At 45.9% G+C, this 24,141-nt stretch overlaps 1 protein-coding gene and 1 long non-coding RNA gene across 4 annotated transcripts in view; one reads left to right on the top strand and one right to left on the bottom strand.

Annotated features, from left to right (window-relative positions):
* The first annotated feature begins 10,936 nt into the window (after positions 1–10,936).
* The window catches only part of Vps26c (VPS26 endosomal protein sorting factor C), a 28,906-nt gene continuing 15,701 nt past the window's right edge, over positions 10,937–24,141 (top strand). The window contains exon 1 of the mRNA NM_007834.3: positions 10,937–11,228. Coding sequence (NP_031860.1) covers positions 11,172–11,228 — 57 coding nt within the window. The 5' untranslated portion in view covers positions 10,937–11,171. The remainder of the gene's footprint in view (positions 11,229–24,141) is intronic.
* Gm31323 overlaps positions 14,234–24,141 on the bottom strand; it is a 46,498-nt gene continuing 36,590 nt past the window's right edge. The window contains exons 5-6 of one of the 3 annotated variants that reach the window (XR_003951878.1): positions 23,850–23,984; positions 14,234–15,590 (exon numbers count right to left, since the gene is read on the bottom strand). This is a non-coding gene — a long non-coding RNA (predicted gene, 31323). Of the gene's footprint in view, positions 15,591–20,440; positions 23,985–24,141 lie in introns of those variants that run through there. The other 2 variants (XR_876278.2, XR_876279.2) reach the window with 2 other exon arrangements.

Raw genomic sequence — 24,141 nt, 5'->3', positions numbered from 1 at the left:
GGCTATATGCTGCCATATGGGTGCCAGAAGCAAAACCTGATCCTCCCAGCGAGAGCATCTAGTACTCTTAGCCTCTGACTAACTAACTCTCCAGCCCCCAGTCTAAAGGTCCTCCCCGGTGGGGTGGGGCTATAATTCAGTGGCAGAACTGTTGCCTGCCGTGGTAGAGGACACAGGACATGATTCAGCGTGCTTCCAGGGAGAGCTCTTGATTGGTTTATGGTTGAAGAATTGGGCAGCGCGTGTTTAGACTGCTGGGAAGAGGAGGAGGCTGGCTTTAAAAGGGAGTCGGCTGTAAAAGCAGAGAGGAGGAGAAGAAAATGACCACTTCAAAGTCACACAGAAGGTGGTGCCAGGGAGAAACGGTAATAGAAAAATAAATAATTGGCTGATGTCGGGCTACCCATTGTTGAAGCAGAGAGAATTTCACCGTATCTCAATACTAAAACTGGCCTGATTCAGAAATTTGGCTGCCATCTCTCATTGCTGATTTCTTGGAAGGCTAAGGTCTGTTTGTTGATGTGAACTTTAGCATGGCTGACCTCATTTTTATTTTTAGTCTGGAATTTTGGGGCCAAGTGGAGGAGCTTAGTCCAAAACAACAGCTGAGGCTGGAGATGTGGCTCAGGAGAGGCACTCTCGCCCAGCAAGCAGGAGGCCCTGGTTCCTTCTCCAACACCGGAAACTACATCAAACCAATAATGTGTTTTGAGATGGATGTTTGACCCACTCAGCTCCTGCGTAGTCACTTGCACCTGGGAACCAGGTGTCCAAACATGGGGCCCCTGGGGGATATTTCTCATTCAAACACCGTGGTGGAGGTCTCAAGCGAGCGCACCAGTGGCTGCCTCTAGGCTATGGAATTAAACAACAGTTGTGTTCAGGGTCTTACAGAAAGGACAGTGTTCTGCTCCCCAGTGTGAACTCAAAACACATGATCTTAGCCAGGGTCCTGTACTGGGTTGGGTTACTGAACTCAGCCTTCCCCACCTCAGACAGGCTTTGAACTAGGGAGCTCTCCAGAGTCCTTTACAGCCCCAATGTATGAACCACTCTATAGCCAACAAGCAAAGTTCAGTGTGTGCAGCACAGCCTTGTCCTGTGCTAGTCCTTCAATAGAGATGACTAAAAAACTGTCATGAGTCACCACCGGTGGGACTCCTCTAGCTGAAAAGTCAGGTGTGAGTTAGTCGGGAGGAAAGGCCATGTGAATTGTGCAGGGAGATCAGGCTATGAAGCAAGTCAACTTCTCCTGGGGACTGAAATGGCAGAGCCCCATAAGCCACCTTCCTTTTTGAATCTGCACCCTTGGGGGTGTCAATTTAACCCTTTCCCGCCTGCCCACCAGGTCTTGATACAGATTCAGACTCTCGTTTCCTGAAATTCAGTGCCACAGCACTATGGACCCAGCCTAGGGATCTATCTAACAAATCAGGAGAATCTGATGCCTATGATGCCTACCCAAGTTGGATCGTCAATTGCTATGGGCAGACATGCTAGTTCCAAAGTGTCCCATTCACTCTTTTGCCTCTGAAGATGAATTTTCCTCTTATAATTTGCCTGCATTTCTGTGGTGAAGGTGGTGTGCACTCAACGATGCCACAGTTGTTAGGAAAGGCATTTAAGCCTACACCCTAAATACCTTTCCTCATGCCAGGAGCTGCCCTGAACAGCTGCCCAGTCAAGAAAAGCTCTCAGAGATCTTGCTGACCCCCAGGAACACCACACCGTCCCCTAAATGAGGGAAGTGCTCCGTGTGTTTCCCTAAATTTAACACAATATTCTTGGCCCAGCGTTGGTATTATGAGCTAACAGAAAGAGTATGTTTAGAAGGTCTCCAAGTCTGGTTTGACATAAAAGTATCATCTTCCACCCTTGGAAGGTGTGACAGCTTCTGTGAATGTCACAATTGAGCAGTTATAGGTTGGCCTACAAAGAGTTTTTTAATAATAAAAAAAGTCCAGCTTTACTGAGGTATAATTTTCATACCCCAGATGTCACTGATCATAGGGTACGACTTGGTGGGTTTAGTAACGGACACACTTAGGAGCCGCTGGATTTCTGTTTCCCGACATCTGAAAGGCTCCCCTTGTTCTTTTGCAGTGACCTCTGCTTCTGGGAAGCACCGATGGACTTCATGGTTTTGCCTTTTCTAGATATTTCATAGGAACAGAATTCTTTACTTTATTATGGGTGTAATACCTAGCTTTCTGCTACTGTGACCAAATGCCTGAAATAATTAACTTATAAATAGAAATAGTTCCAGAGGTCCCAGACTACAGATAATTTTCTGTGTGTCTTTGGGGTCTTTAAAGAGGCAATAGTAAAGTGCTTGGCTTATGATGTGAAAGAGGGGGAGAGGCCAGTTTGCAGGTCGAGTCCTCAACAATCTTAATGTCAAGCCATCAAAGCGGACAGATTAGAATCCCCCATCTCTAACAGCTCTGCCGGCTCCCAACAGTGTTGTCCTGAATCCAAATCGCAATGTAGGTCTCTGTACCGGATTCCTCTCACCCCGAGCGAGGGTCACCTGCACTTCTGCGCAGACCCGCCATCATCCCTTTCCAGGGCCGAGGGGTATTCTAATTCATGGGACCTTCCTTGACCCCCTCTGCATTCTGTGAAGTAAAACCCAGTGTTCCCATCTCCTACCGGCAGAACAGAGCTGTACCCAGTAAGTCCAAACCTGGGCAGGCTGGGCGTTGTCAGATGAGCAGACCTGCACTGCTCATGTGTTGGCTGGTGAAGAAGGGCGTTTCTCCGGTAGCCCTTTGGTTCAACCCTCAGCTCCCGTTTACTTTTTCATACTTTTATTTTACTTTTCAATTATTATTCTAAGTGCGTGGTGTGTATGGTGGGGGCGTGATTATGCTACAGTGCACACGTGGAGGTCGGAGGACAGTTTGTACAGGTCAGCCCTCGCCTTCCACCATGTAGGTGGAAACAAACCGAGATTTAGAGGCAAGTTACCTGCTGCGTCATCTTGCCGATCCTTTCTCTCTATTCCTCTCCTCCCTTCTCTTCGTTTTCGCTGTTTTTAATTTTTTTTGTCTTTTTAAATTTTCTCCTTTTTTCATTTTTCTTTTTTCTCTCTTTTTTTCTTTCTTTCTCTCTCTCTTTCTTTCTCTCATATTTATTTTTCTATTCCTTCTCTTCTTTTTAAAGTCTCCCTGCTCAGGCCAGCCTTAAACTGCCCAGCACAAGAGATCGATGAATGATGTCTATTCTCAATGGGAAATCGTTGCACCTCTTTTTTGGGAAACAATTGTTAAATCCAGTTGTTTTTTTTTTTTTTTTTTTTTTGTTTGTTTTTTTCTGCAACACAACAATGTCATATACTCACTGTGAGCTTAAAGAGTATTTTTACCATACGACAATGAATCCCTGGGATCATGAACTGCTGCAGATACAACTGTCAAGGGCTAAGGAAGGGCTCAGGTATGACACGTACCTGGCATGACCAGAGAAACAGATGGGGTTGTGGGGGTGTAGGGGTGTGGCTGTGGCACTCCTGTTTTACCTTCATTAAGGGCTGTAGCAGCTCCTGAACCTGGTGCAAATGTTGAACGCGTGTGCAGGCTTTCAGGACGTGAGGTCTGGTTCCAGGGTCTTCATTTGTCTAGTGCTTAGGAAGCGCTTCCTCAGCCTTAGAGGCATGCTCCACACCCTGATGCAGGCAAGACTCCAAAGTATTTGCAGAGTGGCTGCAGCCTCCCTTTCTGGCCACACAGCTGACGGGCCCAAAGAGGAAAGAGCATCTAGTCTCTTGAGAATTCAGTTCAGTGGGGCTTACAGTTTGTTTCTTTTTTAAAATTTTAACAATGTGATTAACTAATATTTTGACAGCTCAGGAATTTAGGCATGCGTTTATTAAGTGCCTCTTTTGAAAAGGACACGATGCCAGGTATAAGGCAATTTATATGATTTATATGTTTGGCTCATTAGAAAGAAATTTAAATTTCAATACCACACGCCGCCCCCCCCCCCCCCGGCATACAAGCACACATGTGAGAAATTCTCAGTTCAAGAAATTAACAATCTGTAAGAAAGGATGTGACTTCAACATTATTGCTTGGGTGATTTGCATATTGCTGATAAACTTTGGGAAGCTGCGATTTTATGTGTTGATCTGGGGAGCTGAAGGTGTTTTGTGAGCCTTTGCTTCACATGTCTTTCTTGCAGAAGTGGAAGAAGTGGGAGCTGGCTGTTCCCTGTGCAGGTCATCTGTGTGTATGTGGCAGGGTGCGCGTGTGGAGGTCAGAGGACAGCTTGCAGGAGCTGGCTCTTTTCTTCTCCCATGGGAGACCCTAGGATCAAACGCACATCACCAGACCGGGCAGCACCTGCTCTTCTGCCCTTTTGTATTGCGGTTTATGGTTTTCATACTAAGTGTTGAAGACTTAGCTCCTGGCTGGTAGCACTATACAGAGGTGTGGCCCATAAGGGTGTGGGATGAGCTGTCACTTGGGGCACAACTTGGAAGGTAGAACCTCTTCCCTGGATTCATTTGTTCCCCGTTCTCTCTCTCTCTCTCTCTCTCTCTCTCTCTCTCTCTCTCTCCCCCCTTCCTCCCTCCTTTGCCCCTCTGTCTCCTTCTTTCTCTCTCTCCCTCCCTCTCTTTCTTCCTCCGATTCTATGGTGTGATAACAGAATCTAAGTTAATTTTCCTCTATGAAGCTGCTTACTGAGCACACAGTCACTGTTCTCTGTAACCCTGTAATCCCAGCACTCGGAAGGCAGAGACAGGAGGGTGGGGGAAGTAATGGTCAACTACAACTTGAGTTAAAAACTGGGTCTTGTGGGGGGAAATCTTGTTTCCAACTTAAACATATATAATAAAATGAAAGGAAGCATTCTGTACACTGTCCTCCATCTTGAATGTTCCATTCTGACTTGTTGATCTTATTCTAAAACAATACAATTTTGGTTGAGACAGGGTCTCTCTACATAGACCTGGCTGCCCTGGAACTCACTCTGTAGACCTGGCTGGCCTCATACTCACAGAGATCTGCCTGCTTCTGCCTCCTGGGCGCTGGAATGAATGGCATGCACCACCATATCTAGCTCTAATTATTACAATTCTGTTAATCATCTCTTTTTTTTAAATTTTGAGATAGAATTGTGGTATGTCGTCAAGGCTGTCCTCAGATCCGTGCCCTTCTTCCTGACTCGGCTTTCCAAGCATCAGCGTCACAAGCTTGCAACTATAACCAGCTTATCAACTTAAAAAGAGACATATCATTTAAAAACATTTTTGTAGAATGAATTTTAAAATAATATTTAACTTTCTCACTCAAATTGTATTGTGGTGTCCAGAGGAATTAATTAGACCTAAACTTAACATAAATGGACATTTATGGACATTGCCAGGCAGTGGTGGCGCACGCCTTTAATCCCAGCACTCAGGAGGCAGAGGCAGGCAGATTTCTGAGTTCGAGGCCAGCCTGGTCTACAGAGTGAGTTCCAGGACAGCCAGGGACACACAGAGAAACCCCGTCTCAAAACAAAACAAAACAAAACAAAACAAAACAAAACAAAACAAAACAAAACAAAATGCTTAGACTTGCTATCAGAAGCACTATATCTTCCCATGTGGTAAGTTTAACTCAGTACTGTGGCCTTCCTTATTCATATGGCTCTAGCATATATCACATTCCAATTGCTGCAAATATTTTATGTTTTTTATTGCTATGGAGAACCGACTCCTTATCTTCATTTCATTTCCTGACTGGCTATTGCTATAACTAGATAGACAAGGCCTATTGATTTTTGTATAGGTAGCTATTGCAAAATTTATAAGCACAACACAGAAATGACTAAAAACTAAACAAACCAAAAATAACAACAACAACAACAAAACTAACTAGAAACCCAGTCATCTCTCTATAAATTAACCCAGTTTGGCTTCCCAGTAGCCCTTTCTGCTAAGGGGAAATCAATCTTGTAAGCAGCTGGAAGCCAACCGTTAGTGTTTTTTTCAAGACTCTCCTCCCATCCCATCTCCTGACACCCAGGATAGAGGCTTCTGTTCGGAGCTCCATGCTTGCTGCATAGCTATTTTGAGGACTGAGTAGTACACGGGACTCAATAAGCTACAAGAATGGTTTGTTCTGGCCTGCGCTTAGTCAGCCCACAGCTCACTCTAGCTCACTCTATCAGTCTTAGGGCCTTTCCTGCCTCAGCCTCTCAGGGATCTTTCTAGTCATGGTTTCTGTAGCCCTATCTCCATTCCCAGGTGGGTCACTGACTCCAAAGGGATTGTCAGATGTGACCCTAGGACCTCCTCTATCTCTTATCTTTCCATATCCCTTCTTTAGACCTGACAATCTTAATATTTGGAGGGGAATCTTGCATATCACACATTCGGTGATCTTAGGTAAAATCTGGTTGAAAGTTGGGAAGAATCTACAAGGAATGACAAGAACTACAAATACTTTAGGTTTATCTTTAAACAATGTTACCTGACTGGGCACATCTATCTTGTCTTCTATGGGAGAATTCAAGTGTATAAGAAAGTCTCCCTCTCCCCATTTCCAACAAGGAACAACATTTTTGTTTGCCTGTGTTTGTGCAAATTCTGGTGCTGGAGGTCAAGTGCTTTTCATCTATGGTTACTTCACTGTGAGATGGGATTTCTCACTGGCCTGGAGCTCACCAAGTGATCTAGGCGAGCTGGCCCACACGCCTCTGGAATCTTCCTGTTTCTCCTTCCCAGCTTTGGGGTTAAGAATAAACACAGCTCTCCCTGTTTCTTCATATGGGCTCTGGGACTGAACTCAGTTCCTCACGTTTGGTTAGTAGAGCACGTTGCCAGCTAAGTCACCTAGTCACGATTATTTGTTAACAAAGCAGAATTGGGGTTAAGAAATACCTTTGATGTGTGTGGAGTGCTCAGTCACAAATGGGACATCTCTATCACACTCCCTTCCCCTAAGGCGCAGGACAATTGCAGAAGAGGAGAGGGGGCAGAAAGATTTTAAGATCCAGAGGTCAGGAGGACCAGAGTGAAAGTCTCTTCTGGAAATGCAGGACCACCATACACTTGAACTCACAGCAGCTGTGGTTGCTGCACAAGACCAAGCTAGCCAACAAACATTGCAGCATGGGGCTGAGGAGCTCTTGACAGCTGATGGCTTCTGAGAGGAAGAGTCAGTTTTCTTAAGAGAAGGGACCCTGGTAGGTCAACTATGCTCCAGGAGATTGGCCCACATCCATAAGTAGTACATGGGCAGCACAAGTTGGACTTGATGGGAGAACATGAATATGTATGCTTACATATTTATGTATGTGTGTGTACAAAAAGAGGAGAGGAGTTAGGCAAAGAATGTGGGGTGAATATGCTCAAAATACATTGCATGTGTATATGAAATCCTCAGAGAGTAAAAATATTATATATTTAAGAAATACTTTTGATATAGATTTAAGACTTGGCATTAAAGACAGGCTTAAGGAAAAGACTGTATTGTATACACTGGAATGGGCATGGATTTCTCAATAGAGTTGCTTACACTTGGTAATCTTTTAGTTTTGTATTATTTGTTCCTTGCCCTAATATATTTGAGAATGTAGTCTTGATGGCTAGTTGGCTAAAATTCTTGTTAAAGTGTCTGCAATATACAGAGTTTGACTTTTTTTTTTTTCAAAGATGCATCGTCTTCCATCTGCTTACGTGGATATAGTTTCTTTCTCTAGGTTCTGAAGGGTGAGAAGTCCAAGATCAAGGTTCTTCCAGGTTTGGCATCTGGTGAGGCTTAGGTTTCATCTTCTAAGATGGTGCCTTGGACACCCCATTTGGACAGGCATACACTTGCAAGCACAGAGGTTATTCTTTTTAAGCCCCCGTGAAAACATAACGTTCCCAAATCATAAGTTTGTAGCCATGTCTAACATCTTGGCCCAAATTACTATAGACCTTGGGCCAGAGTCATCTAGTTGTGACTGGCCCACATGTATTACAACACTACAAATGTGTGCTGTTTTAAACTACTGAGTAACTTGTTATGGTACACTTGATGGTAGCTCTGGACCTGACTAGTCCTTCACAGTGGTCCTGAATTGGGGAAAAGGAATGGTCTGCATATCCTGAGTGCATCAGTCCTCAGACACAGGATGCCTTTGAAAAGGTGGCATGGTCCTGGGGACAACTGAGTTCAGTTAAAGGCAAGATTTGAAGAGCTGCTGAGACTCTCTTACCAGCAGCTCAGGGATCCTGTCCTTCAGTCCATAGGAGGACCAAGGGAGAGAACCCATTAAAAAGGCCCAGTGGGACTGTTGCTGTTGTCCTGGAATTGCAAGGAAGCCAATTACTGGACACTAGTGTAATGGTCACTACTGTAAACGTGACTGGATTCCAGGATTATCTTGGAGAAGAATCTCTGTGCAAGTCTGTGAGGAATTTTCTAGACTAATTGAGAAGATTCCCCTTAAGTGTGGGTGGCACAGTACACAGGATGGAGTTCTGGGATACATAGAAAGCAGCCAGCCAAGTACCAGCATCCATCTTCCTCAAGCTCTAGCTACCGTGACTCCCATACCATGATGGACTATACCCTCAAACTCTGAGCCACAATAAACCCTCTTTCATCATAACAGTGACAGAAGAAACTAAGGGCTAGAGAGATGGGTCAGTGTATTAAAGCGCTGGCTGTTTTTGTAGAGCACCCCAGTTTGATTCACAGCAGCCACAATGGCTCAGAACTGTAACTCTGGTTCCAGATCGGATGCTCTCAAGGCCTCCATGAGCGCACACAGATATACATGTGGACAAAACATCCGTGACATAAAAACTTTAAGACTAATATGCACATCGTATTCCAGTTTTCAATTAAAGAAAGATGCCTATTTGAGGGGTTATTTCCCAGCATTTAATAAAAGACATATATTTCTAATTCTGCTTCCACCAATTTTCCTGAATTCTCCCTCTGCGTGGTCTACACAAGATGGCCCAGTAAGGAACACAGGTGCACGGGCTTTGTGGTCTGGTGGTGGAAAGTGATCCGGTATGGGAGGATCATCATCCGTAGGCATCACATCGGTAGTGCCCATAGGCAGAAGAGTCTGATTCATCACCATGCTTGCTCATTCTTGTGTTTCAAGAGAGAAGATGACCAAGTAGGGATGGTACTGTAGACTGGTCACAAGAACACACACACACACACACACACACACACACACACACACAATCGGGGTGCACACATGGCAGTCGGAGGACAACTGGTGGCAATTGGTTCTTTTACCAGTGATGGAACCCAGGTTGTTATCAGATGTGGTGGCAAGTACTTTTAGTCACTAAGCTATCTCATTAGCTCAAGAGAACCCCATGAAGATAAGTTGTCTTTAACCATCTTGAGGGAACAGCATTTTCCTGGGGATACTTCTTGGATGCTGGCAGTAGGGTTGACAGAGAAAGACAAGCTGGGAACTATCTCCCATTCAAATGTCTGGGGAGAAGGCTCTACTAGCCTCCCCGTTATCCATGAACGTTGTCAGACACCGCAGTATGCAGAAAAGCAGGGATCAACTCTGAGAACTCCAGCTGTTCTCTATTGGGATGCTCACCTTACTTCCACACCAGAACCACAACTTCCATTTATTACCCTCACAAAAGACCTAGTGTCCCACTTGAGCCACAAGACTGTCAATTTGACAGTCTGATATTCAGTAGCTTAAAGTGACAAAATCAAACTTATTTAACATGAGATTAAGGGATGGAAAGACTTTAAAAGAACAGTGTTTGTGGAAAGTGGACTTTTGATTCTTGTAGGACGGCCTTTGCACTCAATAAACACTGGTAGTTCCTGGAAGGAGCGCTCTTCACAGTAGACCAGCCTTCCTTAACCATGTGTGCAATTTTCAAAGAGGAAATCAGGTACATCGTCCCTGGAGGAACAAGACTCTGTAAAGCCATATATGGAAGGAAAGGCTTTTCTTTTTCTTTCCTGCACTGAATTTGTGTCTTCCAAATATCTAAGCTGTGTCCCACATGATTTTTTTAGAATTGCTAGGAAAGTCTGTAGGTCACACGGGTAAGTCCTAAGGGTAGAGATGGGAGCTGAAAATAGAGCTGTGGATACTGAGAAACATTTTATCTTAACCTTCAAAAGCAATTGCAGCCGTCGTACATCGTTCTCGGCTTCAAAACACCTAGAGTCATTCACGAAACCACTTTACAGAGAAATTTGTTATCCTAAAAGTGATATATATTTAAGAAAATAATAATCAAGGAATTCAACAAATACCATTTCTTCACATCATTTTACGTAACAAAAACATCAAGATTTGACTTGCTTATCGGAAGAGTCAGTTTACACAATTCAGTAACTAGCATGCTGGCTAACCGCAATATCCCCCCTAAAGTTCGGCGTCCACTGCGGCAGGCTGCTGGAGGGAGAAAGGGGTACGCAGGTCCGTTTCCGCTTCGACTCCAACCTTCCCGCTCGCGCGCCCGCCCGCCCGGATACCCCACAGAACACCAAGACCACTTCCAGAGCTGGCGCCTGGGGAGTACCCAGAAGCCTCCGCGGCCGCGGAGCCGCGAGCAGCCGCAGAGCGAGGTCACCTCGCGCTTCCCGAAACCTTGGCTCTGCGTCGTGGGCGTGGCCTGAGGGGGCGTAGCTGCGGCCCTCCACCAATCAGCGCCCAGCAGGTCGCAAGCGCGGGGCCACGCCCCTGCGGTTGGCACGGACTCGTCCGCCCGGAGGATACTGGCGGTGGCGCCTCAGAACATCTGGCAGCAGACGCGGCTACAGGGATGGAGGAAGCGGATGACAGGAGGGGACACGTTCCTGCTATCACTTCCGGAAACCCACCTCCGAAACGCAGCCTTTCGCGCCGCACAGCCCGACGGGAAGGCAGCCTTCCTGTGTAAAAAAAACGCTGCGAAGCGGCCTCGCCCCCGCCGCGGGGCACGCCGGGAGAACAGAGAGCACACTCCCGCGTTCCGGAAGTGTGTGTGTGTGTGTTCGCGCGCGCGCGCGCGCGCGCGTGTGGGTTTCGTGCCCCTGTCCGCGCTAAGCCACGCCCTGTGCCCGAAGGAGGGAGGTGTGTGAGGTGTGGCGCGAAAGCCGGTCACGTGCCACCACTGCGGAAGGCGCCGGAGGGGCGGGTTCGTAGGGGGCGGGGCAACCGGGTCACGAGTGGCCGGAAGTTGCGGCCTTTGCGGATAATCTGAGATGGGGACCACTCTGGACATCAAGATTAAAAGAGCGAATAAAGTGTATCACGCCGGGGTAAGTGGAGGGGTGTTGGGCTTCAAGCTCTGCGGTCTCCAGCACGGCTCGCGCGGCCCCGACGCTAGATGGGCGTGCCCTGCGGTCCTGTCCAGTGTGGGGCTGGGGGCCGGCGGCAGGCGGGCGGGCGGCGGGCTCGAGCTGTCGCTCTGGGGGTGAAGAGCAGATGACAAACGCCCCTTTCTGCAGAAGAGCTTTCAGAACAGACATGTGTGCTCCAGGCTGTGGTCAATCCTAAAGCAGAGTTCTCTTGTAAGCCTCTCACCGCGGCAGGATCCATTACCCTAGTTGTAGAATGCAATCGCCCTGTCTCTACCTCCGGAGACACCAGCACAGCAGCCGTGGAGTCACAGCTAGCTTCTGCACACAGTTCAGTGGATACAAATGCAGCGTGGTGTTGAAAGGGAAAAACATCCCAGGTGAACATCTTAAATGGACGCTAAAGGCTAGAAACCTGATTATTTTAAAAAGATTCCAGTGAGCCACCCCACTTCCATCCTCACCACACAGGAAGCTATATTCGTGATTTGTCTAGTAGACATCATTCAAAGACCCCTCCCCCACAAAACAAAATCCCAAACACCAAGTTGCCATCACCCCTTATAAAAGCGACTGTACTCTGGCAAGATGCACTAAGAAAGTGGAAACTCACTTATGCTAGATCACTGCGAAAGTATTTAGTTAGTTCATAAAGGAAACGATCTATCCTGCCTCAGTTGAGGCACACTGTCAAACCACTGCCATATTAAAGCTGTCAGTTTCATGAAAAGCAATTGGAGGCCAGGGGAAGTGGCTCAGATTGTAAAATAGTTGCCAGTACCGCATAAAATCAGACGTGGTGGTGGGTGTCTGTAATCTTACCACTTAAGACAGGGTCAGAACATTATGATCATCCTTAGCTGCATATTGAGTTTGATACGAGCCCAGGGGCCATAAGATAAGGGCTGGAGAGATGAATCCACTGATCTTCGGAGGGTCCAGTTCTCAGCTGCCATGTCAGACCATTCACAACTCCCTGTAACTCCCAACTGCAGGGAATCTCACACTTCTGGTCTGATTGGACTGCACTCACAGACACAGTGTATAACATAATTTGAAATAAATCGTTTTAAATGGTAAGTCAGTAAAATTGTTGGGGTTTTTTTTGTTTGTTTGTTTTGTTTTTTTCCGAGACGGTTTCTCTGTGTACCCCTGGCTGTCCTGGAACTCACTCTGTAGACCAGGCTGGCCTCGAACTCAGAAATTCACCTGCCTCTGCCTCACAAGTGCTGGGATTAAAGGCGTGTGCCACCATGCCCGGCCAGTAAAATTGTTTAAAATGAAAGACACTAAAGGCAAGGACCAGAATGCAGTGCAAAGCGTTTGTCAAACAATTGTGTCTGTGTTGAATTTCTCGGTGTGTCTTAGTCACAAGGGAGCCCTTTCATATGCTGACCTTTGCCATGGTAACCTTAACCGCTAGATGTGGTGTGTATAAGTTTCCGCATGTGTATACAGAACAAAAGTAAATGTAGCAAAATAGTAACAGTTCTGAGGCCAATGGAAAGCGACATGACTTTTTTCTTGGTTAATAGTTTTGTAGGAGGGGGCTGGTGAGATGGCTCAGTGGGTAAGAGCACTGACTGCTCTTCGGAAGGTCCGGAGTTCAAATCCCAGCAACCACATGGTGGCTCACAACCATCTGTAACAAGATCTGACTCCCTCTTCTGGACAGCTACAGTGTACTTACATATAATAAATAAATAAATCTTAAAAAAAAAAATAGTTTTGTAGGGATATAATTTATATATACACACAGATGTTAGAGATATAATTTGGATACAGCAAAAACCAGCCCATTAAAACAGCTAATCTAGTGGTTTTAGTGTATTTATAGTGCTGTGCATCCATCCCCACTAAGTTTAGAAGGTTGTCACCAACTCCAAAAAAGCCCCCGTACTTGATAGCTGTTACTCCTCCTTCCCTGCCCCCAGCCCCAGGAGATCACACATATGCCACAGGATCTGCCTGTTGTAGCCTTTCACAGGACAAGAGTCCTCCTGGTTGTGGCCCTTTCTGACTGGCTTCTTTGACACAGCATGTTTTCAGTATCCATGACTGTTGGAGCATGCTTGTTTCTATGGCTGAATAGCTCTGCTGTACCCATAGGCCACACACTGTCCTTGTCAGGTGACGTGAAAGATGGCCAAGTGCTGGATGGGGGTGTCTGTGGAGTGGGATGTAGAAAGCTAGCTTCCTCCAGGAAGAGCCATCCCAGCTCCGGGATCAGGAGGGTTAGAAAATGAGTCCCCAGTGGGACTGTGCACCGTTTACGTGGAGAGGCTTTAGTGGGCTGACTTTGTTATCTTCTGTTTTCCTTGGCTTAATCTTTTAAAAACCTTTGTGGCTTGACTGTTTAGCTTATTAAGTTTCAGCCTCCTCTTTAAAATCCAGACATCCCCAGTAAATGTTTTTTAGTAGTGATTTACTCCAGTGCAAGCCCACGTCACTCACCAGGATCTGCTGGAAAGGTCAGGGACCCAGGATAGGGAATGGACTGGTGGTAGGAGGATCAGACCACCCACCTAAACTCTGACCTGGCGTTTCTCCAGGGACATGAAGAGACTGCAGTTCAGTCATCTCTGTGGACTCCAGAGCAGTCCTTGTGTCCCACATGGGTTTCAGAAGGATTTGCTAATCAAATTTGTAGATTGAACAACTTACATGTCTTATGACTTCATCAGTATTTTCTTTTTAGGGGGTGAGTTTGGGGATTGTTTTGTTTTGTTTTTAGATAGGGTCTCTATATAGCTCTGAACCAGGCTGACCTCAAACTCACAGAGCTCTACCTGCCTGTGCTTCCTGAGTGCTGGGACCAGTATGATTTTTTTTTTTAAAGATTTATTTATTATATGTAAGTACACTGTAGCTGTCTTCAGACACTCCAGAAGAGGGAGTCAGATCTCGTTATGGATGGTTGTGAGCCACCATGTGGTTGCTGGGATTTGAACTCCGGACCTTCGGAAGAGCAGTTGGGTGCTCTTACCCACTGAGCCATCTCACCAGCCCCCTGATTTTTTTTTTTTAAACACAGGTTACTTAGAAATATCTAATTTTCCCCTAATATAATAATTTCTAATTTTAATATTTTAAATGTTAGGAAAATTTTATGAGCAGAATTACAATGCAGGATTTAGGAATGTTAGATTTTTGACAGCATTAGAAATGCTAGAAAAAAAGACAATAAAATGGGAATGTTTATGATAATTTAGTCATAGTCAATAGCTATAAACATACTGTACATTTTATATGACCTCGGTAATTCTTTTATTGTCATAAGTCTTCTCTGTGAACCTACCCATTGAGATATTTAAAAGTATTGATACACATGTGTACAGGTGGAGGTGAGAGAACATTGTGGAGGAGGGCCTCTCTCCCTCTGTGGGGACCCCAGGGATGGCATGCAGGTCTGAATCAACAGCCCCTCTTATGTATTTATTTATAGCATCTGGATCCAGTAGCTGCTACTTCATAGGTGCTCAGAAGCTGTTAAATGACTTGACAAGCATTAATTCAACAGGGGAACATGTAGTGCAGTGTGGAGTTTCTATATATGACAGTATTCTAGATAATAGCCATTCTTAAGAGGATGATTAAATATGAGGGTAGATATTTCAGGGCTCCTGTGAATAAAGTTTTCTCTGTAATTCACCAACAGAGAACATTAGAAGAACTTGTCAATTTCACCAGGTCTTCATCCCTGGATGTGTAGCCTTAACAGCTGTGTTAGCAGGCTGTCTTCTACCTAAAAGTCTTCCGATTAGGTTGAAAACCAGACTTCTAATTCCATATTTCCAGCAACATTTTTAATTTCCTTTGGGAATATGTAACTAGTACTGTTTTATAATAGCATGTGGTAGTGTCCCCCTTCTCACATGTGCTGTTCTCTTTACAACTTCGAGAGATGACAGAGCTTAGGGAAAGTCAGCGACGTGGCAAGACACAAATAGAGAATGTTTGAACTTGCTTTCTTCTCTCTCTCTCTCTTTACATTTATTTCTATGTATGTATTTCTATACATCTCACAGACACACACACACACACCGAGGGACAGACAAGAAGTCAGTCCATTCTTTTCCTTCTACCATGTGTCCTGGGGGTTGAATTTGGATTTGGTGCTTGGTGGCAGGTACTTGCCTGTGTTTTGAGATAGGGTCTCACTCTGTCTGCCATTCAGGTTGGTCTGGAACTCACTGTTGCTGTGGCTAGGCAGGCTTGAACTTGCAGCAGTCCTCCTGTAGTAGCATCTTGAGTGTTGGGATTGTCGTCTGGAGTCACCATCGTTTTGTTCCCAAACCCAGGACTCTGGGTCTTAATTCTCATCTGTAGGGTGGAAACAACATCTACTCAAATGCTGTATTTTCAGAATGGAGAGCTAGTATTTCCAGACTAAGCATAAATGTGACCCATAGTCGAGGCTCGGATGCTCAGTGGTCATGTCGTTGTATTCTCCTGCACCCCATAGTTGATTCACTCTCAGAACTGTTCTGCCATGATGCGAATACAGCAGCATACTCCCCAGACAGCAGCCCAGGTGCTTGCGTGTTAAGCATTGCACTGTCGTCAGATGCCTGTGTGCTGTGGACGGGAGGGCCAAGGGTCAGCATCCAAGGGGGATACATGTTCAAGCACTTTGAAACCCCAAGGCTGAGTGGGATTTTGGTGTTACTTTATTTCTGTGGTGCAGTAACATGCACATGAATAAAAGTGTGTGTACTTACTGACTAGAAGATCCCTGCAGTAAATCTCTATAATGTAAATATAATGCCTTGTTTTTATGAATTCAGGATGCTTTATTCATAAATGTGAAGCATGTTCTCATGAAAGTGACACCACTGAGTATTAGGGTTGTGAAATACAACAGAAATAAACTAGCATAGTCAGGTTACTATGACAAGGGACTTCTGTGGCATGGGCTGATTACTGTTATCTACCCACCGACCCCCAAACCCTCAGAACTCTTCTGTGCATTTTGTCTTACATGGTGTGGATATAACTTCTTCAAAAATAAAGAGAAACCTTATACACAGTAGCTCATAATTTATAAGGAAAAGTTGCAGAACTGAACTGCTATTTTAAAAGTGAAAGCACGGGGCTGGAGAGGTGGCTCAGAGGTTCAGAGCACTGCCTGCGCTTGCAGAAGATCCTGGTTTGATTCCCAGCATCTACATGGTAGCTTACAACCAGCTCACAATTCCAGTCCCATGGGCTCCCATGCCTTCTTCTGACCTCCAAGGTACCAGGCATGCACATGGTGCACAGGCATAAATACAGGTAAAACATACATGTACAGGTGAGAAAAGAGGCTCACTTACAGTCCTAACTGTGCTTCCTAAAAGGGTCAGAACCCTCCACGTGCCCTTGCACTCTCTCGCACTCTCTACTCTACCTAATACTCTCTACTCATACCCTAATACTCAATGGTGTCACTTTCATGAGAACATGCTTCAGATTTATGAATACATGGGAAATAAAATCTTTAGAAAGAAAGAAAGCCTAACTATACTTTACATGATTGTGGTCGTTTGAATGAGAATGTCCCCCATACGACCACATATTTGAATGCTTGGTACCCAGTTGGTATGTTAGAAGATATTTGAACCTGTTTCTACTTAGGGTGTGGCTCAGCCTTTAGCACACACCTTTAATCCCTCTGGCTGGAATGCAGACATGCCCTTAGTACACCCCTTTAATCCCAAACAATGACGGTAAAGTTAGTGTGTAGAAGAAAGCCCCTATGTTTGGAAGAAAGTGATGTCTAACTGAGTGGCAAAGTGACGAATCAGAGAAAGATTTGACAGGATGTGCCCAACTCTCAGGAGAAGAGAGAGGAAAGAGAAGCTACTTAAGGGACAGACAGACAGTGCAGGAAGAAGAGAGTGCAGTGCAGGGTACAGTAGAGTTGAGAGGGAGAGTAAAGCAGCACAGAGAGGGAGAAGGAGGCGGTTTTACCAGGAGAGTTTTCTAGAGACAGGTTGTAGATACAAGCTAGACACAGGTAAAGACAAAATGAGCAAGAGAATCAGGAGCCAGAAGAGTTAGTATGAGGCCAAGCAAAGAATTCAGGAGAGGCTGAGAAAGAGAAGCCAGATTGAAACAGTCAGCTTGGAGAGGAGTTTTGAGGCAGAACAGCTGAGTTGACTGGCCAGCTAGTGTTCATAAAGAACAAGGGTAAGCTTATTCAGTAGCAAGTCTCAGAGACTGAAAACACTCTGGACCTGGAGAAGCTTGTACAGAAGCTAGAAGCTTCCAGGGCTAGGCCTAGGTTAGCAGACTGAATAAAAGTGACTTTGGTGGAATTGTTTGTGACGGATTAGATGTGGTGTTATTGGAGGAGGTGTGTCACTGGGCTTTGAGGTGTCTAAAGCCCACACCTGGGCCAGTCTCTCTAGGTTTCGAATCAAGTTGTGTATGTAACCTCTTAGCTACTGCTCCAATACCATGCCTATCTGCTGTCATGCCCTCCATGATAGTCTGAAAGCATAAGCAGACTCCCAAGTAAACACTGTCTTTGTAAGTTGCCTTGGTTATGGTGCCTCTTCATAACAAGAGAACAATAAAAACAGATGTCCTGCTGGGATGATCTGAAGTGCTGTGAGAGTATGAGAGATTGCAGGGTCACGTGGAGGCTTCTGACCCTTTTAGGAAGCACAGTTAGGACTGTAAGTGGGCCTCTTTCCTCACCTGTACCTAATGCTCCTGAAAAGACTCGGTTCCTGGTTCAGAGCCTGCTCCTTATGCAATGCACGAAAGGCATTTTGAGAATTAGCCCAGCCTGTTTGAAAATTGGCGTGGGGTAAAATTGTCCCCATGATTCTGTGGTTGTCACAGCTGCTCTCATGCTGGCCTGGACTCTGAAGCTGGACAGGTCTAAGCATGCCATGAGTCCTGCACATCAGGGCTCCGTGGACTTCCTCCCTGCTCAGTCACTGTCTTTTCCTCTCCTCCCTCCTGCCCTAGCTTTACCCGAATTCTGTTTCAGGCTGCCCGTGAAGCCTGTGTGGCCTGAACCCTGCATTCTCCACCCAGCTGCTGTTGCTGTCCTGGGGCTTCCGGTCCAGCTGTGTGGAGAGCCAGCCCAGGAACGTTTGTCAGTTGGTCCTTGTGTTACTGACTTCCTTCTCATATTGCTGACATAAATATGCTGACAGGCAGCTTAAGGGAACACTGCTTGGTTTTTGGCTCACAGTCCTTCGTGGGGAATTCATGGTGATAGGGACTTGAGGCAGCTGGTCAGACTGCATCTGCAGTCAGGAAGCTGAGAGACAACTGTGAGTGCTTAGCTCCTTTCCCAGTTTATTCACTCCTGTTAGGGTGCACTTCTGGCCTCAGTTAACCTAGTCAGATAATCCCTCACAGGCCTGCCCAGAGGCTGGTCTACTAGGCGATCCTAACAAGGTGATTGATAATCAGTATCACCTTCATCACCACAGCCCTCTGTTGTACTGTTGTCCCCTCGGCTGACTCTTCTCCACTCAGTACCCTATCAGTGCCCTATCAGTGCCCCAGACTAAGTCAGTACCCTGCTGGTCTGTCAGTGGATGTCTAAGGCACAATGCTTTGTGGACATTCCCAGTGGTCTGGGTGCAGTCCCCTGTGACACTCATCCCTCAATGTTCTATCTCTGCCCTTGACTACCAGCTGACCTCTTAGCAAGGTGGGACACTAAAGTGTCCGAGGTGAAGGCACCCTTCTCTTTGCTCTCCATCGTCATTTCAGTTTCTGTTGAGTTTGCAACACCCCACACACATCCTCCTCCCCACCCAGCCCCCAGCTTTCCGAGAGGTGGTAATGTATGCACGCCGTTCTATTTGTAATCCCTTCTTCAACCCCAGGCACTACTCTGGGCTTCAACTTGTAGTCAGGAAGGAGAATGACTGTTTTTCCATTTAACACAGACAGACAGACACACACACACAGACACACAGGACACAGGTCAGAAGAGAACTAGTGAGTGTTTCTCTCCTAGCGTGGGAAGTGGGGATGGAACTCAGGTCATCAGGTTTGGTGGCAGGTGCTTTTACCTGCTGAACCTTCTGGCAGCCTGAAGACGGACTTGTTTTTTATTCTCTCAGATGTTACATCCCAACCCCAGTTACCCCCACCCCCAGCTTCTTTCCCCCACTCCTGCAACCTCCCCTCTCCCCTAGATCCAGCCCACATCCTACTACCCTCAGAAAAGAGCATGTCTCCCAGGGACATCAAACAAACACAGCATTATAAGCTACAATAAGACCCAGCACATACCATCACATCTAGGTTGGACAAGGCAGTCCCGTAGGAGAAGGATCCCACAAGTAGGCAAAAGAGCCAGGGCAACCTCTGCCTGGGCCCACTGTCAGGAGTCCCACAAGAACAGCAAGCTACCCAACCATAACATATGTGCAGAAGCCCTAGGTCAGACCCCCACAGGCTTCCTGATCTCTGCCATAAAATTTCCCCTGAGCCCTGGTCAGCTGATTCTGTGGGCCATGTTCTCTGGGGTGTCCCTGACCCCTCTGGTTCCTCTGATCCTTCCTTCCTCTCTGTCCTCTGCAGCACTGCCCAAGCTCCACCTAATATTTGGCTGTGGCGCTCTGTATCTGCTCCCATCAGTTGCTGGATGGAGTCTCTCTCTGATGATGATTCTGCTGGGCTTCAGTCCTAGCACACTGCAGGCAGGATGAACCGCAGGTCAAAAGTGTTGTGACAGGGTTAGTGTCCCAATCCTCCACTTGAGGCTCCTTGTCCCCCATTACTAGGAGTCTTTGCTGTGATTACTCTCATAGATTCTGTGGAGTTTCCATTCTGGGTTTCCATCTTGCCCACCAAATGGCTCTCAATCCCAGTTGTTTCCCCTAGTATTTTCTCCTTCCATCCCTACTACCTGATCCCTCCTGTTCCCAACCCTCCCCACCCGCAGTGCACCTCTGAAATCTATTGTTTCCCTTCCTAGACCTCCTTGTACTGAGCCTCTCTGTGGACTTTGACTTGACAGCTGAGTAGCCACTCATAAGTGAGCACATGCTGTGTTTGTCTTTCTGGGTCTGGGCTGCCTCACTCAGGATGATGTTTTTTCTAGTTCCATCCATTTGCCTACAAATTTCATGATGTCATTGTTTTTAATAGCCAAGTAATACTCCATTGTGTAAATGTTCTTTATCCATCCTTTGGTTGAGGGACATCTAGGTTGTTTCCAGTTTCTGGCTGCTATAAATAAAGCTGCTGTGAACATACTTGCACAAGACAGAAGAGGAGGTGGGGAATAGCTCCCCAACACATTGGCCTAGGAAACAACTTCGTAAAAAGAACACCAATGATGCAGGCACTAAGATCAACAATTAATAAACCTCATAAAACTGAAAAGCTGTAAGACAAAGGACACTGTCAGTAAAACAAAAAGACAGCCTACAGAAAAAGATTTCCACCAACCCCACATCTGACAGAGGGCTGATATCCAAAATACATAAAGAACTCAAGAAATTAAACATCAACCCACTAAATAATTCAATTAAAAATGTGGTACGGACCTAAACAGAATTATTAACAGAGGAATCTCTCATGGCTGAGAATGCTTAAAGTATTCAACGTCCTTAGCTATTAGGAAAATGCAACTCAAAAGTTTCTGAGATTCCATCTTATACCTGTCAGAATGGCTAAGATAAAAACCACAGGTGACAGCTTCTGGCAAGGATGTGGAGCAAAGGGGGATCACTCCATGCTGGCGGGGTGCAAACTTGCAAACTTGTCACTTTGGGAGCCAATATGGTGGTTTCTCAGAAAATTGGAAATGGATCTAGCTCAAGACCCAGCTATACGGCTCCTGGGCATATACTCAAACGCTGCTACATCCTAGCATAAGATGGACTTTTTTTTGTATGTTTGTTTGTTTGTTTGTTTTGAGACAGGGTTCCTTTGTGTAGCCCTGGCTGTCCTGGAACTCACTCTGTAGACCAGGATAGCTGCAAACTCTAGAAATCCTCCTGCCTCTGCCTCCCAAGTGCTGGGATTAAAGGCGTGCACCACCACAGCCCAGCAAGGTGGACATTTTATTGGTAGGCTGGGAAGTGTGAACTGTTTTCCCTCCCTTCTCATACATGAGGCTCTAACTGGTCTAGAAGAGCAGAAACAAACTAGTAACTGGCAGCAGCATGCAGTGGATAGAAACACAAAATGCAGAGCTCAGAGATTGGTGTTGTCTTGTCCTGTGTGTTGTCCAGGGCCAAGGAAGACCTCCGTTCTGTGTGTGGTGGGAGATGAGTGTGCGGGCTCCGTGCTCTCAGTCCCAGTTGGTCATGGCATGACTTGGTAAAGCTGCACACTGAGGTCTGTGGTGCACACTCAGCCACTGTGCAGCTTGCCAAGCCCAGGGGGCTACTGATGAGCTTTTCCTATTTCCTTAGCATTTTCTAGATAGCTGTTTGCAGACTACATTTGGAAGATGAACTGCTGTTCTCACATTTGCATTGTAGCTAAAACGATAACATCAAACAGTTCCATACATGAAGAAAAAGGTGACAGCTTTCACTGATAATATCCTCCAGATATTTTCATACCAACATTTCTGTAAACTGCTTCTGTGCAGTTCAAGACAGTGTAAAGATTGTTTTGTTTCACTTTGTAGCCCTGGGTCTCCTGGAACTTACTCTAGAATTTTACTTGAAAATGAACTTACTATGGTAACAGGTCATCACTTCATATGGTTCAAGCATTTTGCATTCCAGGACAGGTAACATTCACCTCCTTCCGCCCCATCCTTCATTCCCTTCTCTTAGGCAATCAGCTCTATCAGTTTCTCAACTCTGTCAGTTTTCCAGGTACAAGGAGAATGTACAAATACCATTCCCCAAACACTTTTCATAAGTGGAGCAGTATACAGCTTATAAAATGTTTATTACAGCTCTATTCATGACAGCCAACGTATTAGCAACCAGCCTTTGTGCTTACTGGCTGAAGAACGTTAACGACGATGTAATGTATGCACAGTGATGTTCTGGTGCACTAGTGAGCCCAGGCTGTCAAGGTAACAACAGTGTAATGTATGCACACAGCGAGGTTCTGGTACTCTGATGAACCCCAGCTGTCAGGGACAGAGGCCAGGGGCCTTGGGCTGCCCCTCCTCTGCTTGTTTCCTCATCTTCAGATACTGAGTTCAAATTATGACTTTGGTAGTTTATTTCGGGTAACAAGCCATTATACAGTTTGGAGTGGTTCTTACATTTTATTGACAGAGTTGGAAAGGCGTCTTCTCGTTCTTGGTCAATGGTGTTACGTTTTCGCTGTGAAGACCACAAGGCTGAGGCCAGGGGTGACCTGGAAGCTTCTGTGATGTTGATTGAAGGTGGGCTATGGCCACTTGGCACTTTGGCCCTCTGCCTCAAGGAAAGGTTGAGTTTTTCTCAAGGTCAGTGGCTCTGAGGCAGCCATGCTGCCTACTTTGAGGAACACTAGTTTGAATTCTACATGGGAGGTATGGTGTATAGCCTAGAACATTCTGCCCACCTTCTATGTTTTCTGCATATGTACAGCATGGAGCTACAGCTCCCTCATTCAGGTTTTTGGTTATCTCAGCTTTCTTGGGTTAAGGGTCATCTTCAGATGACAAAGGCAGCTCTTTCCCCTGAACACCACACACCTGCAGGGATCTCCCTAAGATTCCTAGACTCGCTGCCATTCTTGATTCTAAGAGCAGCCGCTGAAGCCCTGATTCCCAGCTGCAGGCCTCTGTCTGCTCGCTGCGGGAAGGCACAGATGCTCTCAGAGCTATATCTCGCTTCTAAGTAAGAGTGGGGAGAGTTCTTGGGTTCTCATTAGTTCCAGGGTTCATGTCTGTCCCCCTTTGAGAACACTTACATTCCACTGTCCTCTGGACAACTCCTTGGGCTACACCTGGATTAATTATCCATCCTTTTTTTTTTTTTTTTAAGATAAGAATTGTATAGACTCGTATATGTTATAAGAATGATCAACAAATTAGTATCTTGATTTTTTTTTCTTTAGGTTTTTCGAGACAGGGTTTCTCTGTGTAGCCCTGGCTGTCCTAGAACTCACTTTGTAGACCAGGCTGGCCTCGAACTCAGAAATCTGCCTGCCTTTGCCTCCTGAGTGCTGGGATTAAAGGCGTGTGCCACCATGCCCGGCTATTTTTTCTTTTTCAAGACTGGGTTTTTCTTTATAGCCCTGGCTGCTCTGGAACTAGCTCTGTAGATCAGGCTGGCCTTGAATTCACAGAGATCCTCCTACTTCCTTAGTGCTGGGATTAAAGGCATGTGCCACCACCACCTGGCTTAATTTTGAATTTTCTTTACAGTGTTGTTTCTTAATTAAATCAAAGAATAATTGAGTAGACCCTGACTCACCAAGTACTTTCTGTGCTTTCAAAGTTGTTTACTGCTTTCCCCTCATGTGCATGGGGATTAAAGGAACAAAAGGGCACCATGGATCCGATAATTATAATGTGGCAGTCAGTGGTCAACCTAGAGACCTTTTGATGTTTCCCATAAGAGTAAACAAAAATGTTATGATTACATGAGGACAGAACTATTCTCAAGGGCAGTGGCTAGTTTAATTAATTAATGAAGTCTATAGACGTATTTTGTTCACCTCTCTTCTGGAGTATGCTAGTATGAGACTGGCTTACAGGTTCAGAAATTCAGTCCATTATCAGCAAGGCAGGAACATAGTGGCATCCAGACAGGCATGGTGCTGGAGCAGGAGCTGAGAGTTCTACATCTGGATCTGCAGGCAGCAAGGAGGAGACTGAGCCACACTGGGCAGAGTTTAAGCACATTAGACCTCAAAGTCCACCCCCTCAGTGACACACTTCATCCAACAAAGCCACACCTTCTAGTAGTGCCATTTCATATGGACCAAGCATTCACACACTGTCTGTGGG

This window comes from Mus musculus, chromosome 16 (assembly GCF_000001635.26).
Source record: "Mus musculus strain C57BL/6J chromosome 16, GRCm38.p6 C57BL/6J".
NCBI lineage: Eukaryota > Metazoa > Chordata > Mammalia > Rodentia > Muridae > Mus > Mus musculus.
Note: the sequence above shows the minus strand (reverse complement) of the source record. Positions and strands in the feature narration are given on the sequence as shown.